The sequence below is a fragment of the Atta colombica genome, unplaced genomic scaffold (genome assembly GCF_001594045.1).
Source record: "Atta colombica isolate Treedump-2 unplaced genomic scaffold, Acol1.0 scaffold198, whole genome shotgun sequence".
Classification (NCBI taxonomy): Eukaryota; Metazoa; Arthropoda; class Insecta; order Hymenoptera; family Formicidae; genus Atta; species Atta colombica.
In genome coordinates this window covers 775359-780205 of record NW_017259291.1, presented here as the reverse complement: position 1 = coordinate 780205, position 4847 = coordinate 775359, and the positions used below count along the sequence as shown (strand labels likewise).

Genomic DNA, 4847 nt, shown 5'->3' with positions numbered 1-4847 from the left:
CTCTCTCTCTCTCTCTCTCTCTCTCTCTCTCTCTCTCTCTCTCTCACGCATTTTACTGAATATGTGACAAGTAAACAGAAGAAATATATTCTTAAATTCTTTAATATAAATTCATCATCTAGATCTTTTTTTTATGTTGCTGATTAACTGCAACAAATCTTTTACATAAACTCGTCTAATATTTATAAGATTGAAATGGAATGCTGTAATATCTTCAAATTTTCAATGATTTAAGTAAAAATAATTAACTGTAAGTTTGTATAATAATTACAAAATTTTTACATTAACAGACAAGCATAAAAAATGATTAGAATAGTACAGGAATACTATCGCTACTATACGCATATAATACTGAAAAATATTATATAAAAATCTTATATATATCTTATATATAAAAAACATGCCAAAAAAATCTTTAATCTGATTTCTCAATATAAGAATTTCATTGATTTATCAGCAGATAAAATACACTTTTATCCATTAGTAGAAGCGTTATAGAAATCTATGCGCAGTATGATAATATATTCATATAATACTGTGTATATTCTATTCAGTTATAAATTAGCTGTTGCTTACTACATCTGACATTACCCAGAAGATATTGAGGCCTTGAAGACATTTAAAAAATATCTCATCAAAAATCTCTTTAAGATATTTCTAAAATATCTTTAAAATATTTAATATTAGAAATATCAAAGATATCTAAATAATCTCTCTTAAAAAATATCTTAGTATTCATATAAATCAATTCTTATTTCAAGACCATTTTAAGTAATAATAAAGTAATATCTTAATCTTTTTGTATCACGAATTTTTATGAGATTTTTTATAACTTTTTTTAACGATTTTTTTAAAACTTTTGTATCCAAGCATTTTTTAAATCACTGTTTATGATTAGAAGTCAGAATTTTATAATTTAATTTGGTCGATTTAATATGACAAACCAAAAATTCAAATAACTTTTAGTAAAATATTTAATAAAATATTTCATTATTTATAAAAATTAATTATTTAATAAAAGCTAAAATAGATCCAGAAACTAAGTTTTAAAACAATAAGATTAATATTTTTTCATAAAATCATCACTATTCTCAAATAATTTGTAATATGTCAGTTTTCATATCAATGCTACAATGAAGTTATAAATAGCAAAGAAAATTGAAAAAAATGTCATAATACTACATCTTTTATCTAAAGATTAGAAATGCTACAAAGATTTTTAATAAAATCTTTTTAGATATCTTTTAGACAACTTTCAGATATCTTTCAGATATCTTTTTAAAAATATCTTGGATATTTTATATCTTCAAGATCTCGGTAATTTCTGAGCAAAGTCATTTCATCTGCATGTAAAACATTTAATTTGATTTGATTGTCATTTATACAATATTTTCTTAAATTTACATAAGCACATATATAGAAAATATTAGTATAACAATGTTTTTATGTCAAAAAGATGTTATATTAAAATAACATTATTACATTTATCGTTTTTGTTCTAATACTTTTTAGAGCGCATTTTTGAGTATGTGATTTTAATTATTATATTTATATATTTGTGTTGTGTTATGTTACAAAATTTTTGTAAATGATATAAAAAGCAGATCTATTAAATCCGTTCCAAATTTATGCTTTTGACATACTAACGAATATGAAGATGAAATGACTTGTGTGTATATTTTCTTATTACATAGATAATATGATACTATAAATAGGTATATAAAACCATACAAAAAAACATTGGAAGCAATAAATAATTAAATTTGGCATATAAAATTATGTTATTGTAGGAGTATTATCAGTCATTTTCTAATAAATAGTGAAAAATCTAAGTACAGTTCTACTTACAAGTTCTACATATAACAAAGTTATATGTATTAAAAATTAAGTACATTAAGTATTAAGTGGAGTTGCCGTATCCTGTTTCTTACAAAATATACACAAAGAGAAATATACTTTACTCTACTGCTGTTTTTCGTGCAAATGCAGTCAGCGATAGCATCTCATTAGGATCAGTTGGCAAGGGGGAAAATTCGATTTCTTCACTAATACTGTTCTCTGAAAATTAAAATAATTTATTTTATTGCATGATGTAAATTAGCAGAATTTGATAAAATTTAAAATAATATAATATACAGGGTGTCTAAAATAGAAACATACATATTTATTTTCTCTTATACAGGATATCCCTAAAATTCGGCATCACCATCCTGAGCAGGTAGAGCAAACTAAACTTTGTTAAAATTGCAACTTTTCGACTCAGTTCAGTCCGCTCTATCTGCTCAGGATGGGTGATGCCGAATTTTAGGGACATCCTGTATAAGAGAAAATAAATATATATGTTTCTATTGTATTTACCAGATGGTTCGATTGGCCATTGCTTGTGAGAAGGCGCGTACAGACATAATAATGCAATGATATAAATATTCCACATTCCATATACTCCGGTGAAAAAGGCAGAAGTCATTTCCAATTGTAAATCTTCGTCCCATTTCCACTGACCTTCTGCAACCTATCCCAGAAACATCATATATCATTTAACACAATTTTAAAAACAACGTTAAATACAATTAATTGTATATAATTAAAACGTATCGACTTCTTACCTGTCCAAGTATAAAACCAATGACAGTTAATGAAGCGCATAACAGCGTGGCGATCATTAAAAATTTGAAACGATATATGATACCCTCATAATGCAGGCGTCGCGCTGAACTCATGCTAGGTAAAACGGCTCTCTTCGCGCTGATGTTCATGAATACTTTCCATATCATATAAGATAAAAACAAAAGATATATTCCAGCCGATATACCAGCCAGAATAATGAAAGATAGCTATAATTTCATTAAGGAAATTTTAATTTAAGGAATTATTTTATATTCTTTTCTTAAGAGAACTTTTTAAAGTGAGGACAAATAGTTTTGAAAGGATACTGCCAATTTTGTGCCAAGATCAGTGACCCAGATGGAATAGAAAGGATTTCTCAGTTGTACCCCACGCTCGCACATATCGAATACAAATAGTGAGAGGCAACCAGTACCTACTGCAGAAAGATGCCGCCAGTAACATTTTAATGAATTAGTTTGTTCGCCCTCCTAAAATATAAATAATTAAATATTTCAATATTTTGCAGTATTAAAAAAACAAAGATTTATACATTAAAAAAATTCTTACCTGAATCTAATGGAACCCAAGATGCGTGCATAGAATAAGAAAAGTACAAGTTAATACTAATATAATGGTTGTAATAATTTTGAATAATAAAAACTCAGTATTCTTACCATTAAATGTTCACCGGCAAATACAAGCCAAAATGATAACAATGTTGCATAGAATACTCCTTGCCGAATATCACCCAGTAGAAGCATAAATGGCATGTCATAAGCAAGTGTTAAATATTCCAGTGGCACTAAAAATAATATAATAATATTTTAAATAACCGTGTAAACAAGTTGAGAAATTATAAATTAATATATTATAGAGCAATTAATACATACAATTTAAAAATGTTAAGGCAGAACCCAAAGCTAACAGCATGTACTCCAAGAGAGCAGGCGATCTGGATAGCATATACACTCTTCTCCAATACCAAGCCAAAACACCAAGTACTATTGGAAAATAAATGGTCTTTAGACTCACCCACACCTTTGTGAATCCACCATTTTGATTAATAGCCTAGATTAACAACAAATGATATATCGGGTTAAATAATCTTTATCAAAATTATTAGAATTTCATTCATAATGTTATAATCATAATTTTGCATTCTGATACTTACGGTAAGCCATAAATCAACAACGTGTCCCAATCCTTGGTTTTTATCAAGATCAGAAGGAAGACGAATATTTAATAAGTAATAATCATGATACAGAGATCCTAATTCAAACAATGGCATAACGCTACAATTGTAATTATAGTGCTCCAGTGGCTGAAATAAATTAGACATTTATAAATTAAAAATCTATATAGCTGTAACTACATGCAAAAAGTATTCACTATAATAATTCTACACAAGTAAATATACCTACCTTGTCTATGCTACAGTCCAAAATTCTCTCCACAACAGAAGCAGCATATGGTTTCCATGCATTATCTGCATCTCCCTTATTTCGATAAGCTAGCCGTGCATCCAATGTTATTTTTGTCCTAGGAGCTATAGAGAAAAACTTGTCAGAATTAGAAAAGTTTTAACAGTAGCAAATACATTACCGATTTCAATCTGGCTGGTATATGAAATATCCACTTGTAAAACGCCAATTAAATTTTGCTGCCATCTCGAATAATCAAGTTGCATGCTGTTTCGAGGTACAGGCATCTAGGAAAAATTTATATGATTTTTAATTCAAAAATTCTTTGTATGTAATTATCAATTATAAGTAAATAATTTCGTGAATTATACCTGGAATGTATATACAACTTGATAAGCCTGTTGAGTGTCCAAAGTGAAGTGATGCATATCAACAGAAGTACAAGATCCTTCTCCTCTTGAATAAAACCATGTATTTTCGTCATAAGACCCATTAACACTAACGACTTTGCATGGCGTACCAAGAATGTTCTGACTACTTGCAGGTGTAGGTGCTAAACAAAAAATGTATATCATTTTATACTTCATATTTATCCATAGTTTATCTAAAAAATAGTATTACATTTTATATTAAAATAATATATGAAAATAATAAGTATAGATGTTAAAAAACGTATATCATTACATATTTTATATCTATCTAAAGTTTATCTTTTAAAAGGTAATGTACATTTCTCAATATTTATAAATATTTATAAGACTTATTTGAAATAGTTTTTAAATATTTTTATCTTGGATTGCATAGATAAATATTTATTAT

At 27.3% G+C, this 4847-nt stretch overlaps 1 protein-coding gene across 1 annotated transcript in view; it reads right to left on the bottom strand.

The window, feature by feature from the left end:
* Window positions 1-1957: 1957 nt before the first annotated feature.
* The window catches only part of LOC108686956 (protein wntless), a 4817-nt gene continuing 1927 nt past the window's right edge, over window positions 1958-4847 (bottom strand). The window contains exons 2-12 of the mRNA XM_018192488.1: window positions 4400-4581; window positions 4210-4315; window positions 4029-4153; window positions 3779-3928; window positions 3498-3675; window positions 3282-3409; window positions 3175-3180; window positions 2934-3095; window positions 2607-2834; window positions 2359-2512; window positions 1958-2058 (exon numbers count right to left, since the gene is read on the bottom strand). Of these exons, the coding sequence (XP_018047977.1) occupies window positions 1958-2058; window positions 2359-2512; window positions 2607-2834; window positions 2934-3095; window positions 3175-3180; window positions 3282-3409; window positions 3498-3675; window positions 3779-3928; window positions 4029-4153; window positions 4210-4315; window positions 4400-4581 (1520 nt within the window). The remainder of the gene's footprint in view (window positions 2059-2358; window positions 2513-2606; window positions 2835-2933; window positions 3096-3174; window positions 3181-3281; window positions 3410-3497; window positions 3676-3778; window positions 3929-4028; window positions 4154-4209; window positions 4316-4399; window positions 4582-4847) is intronic.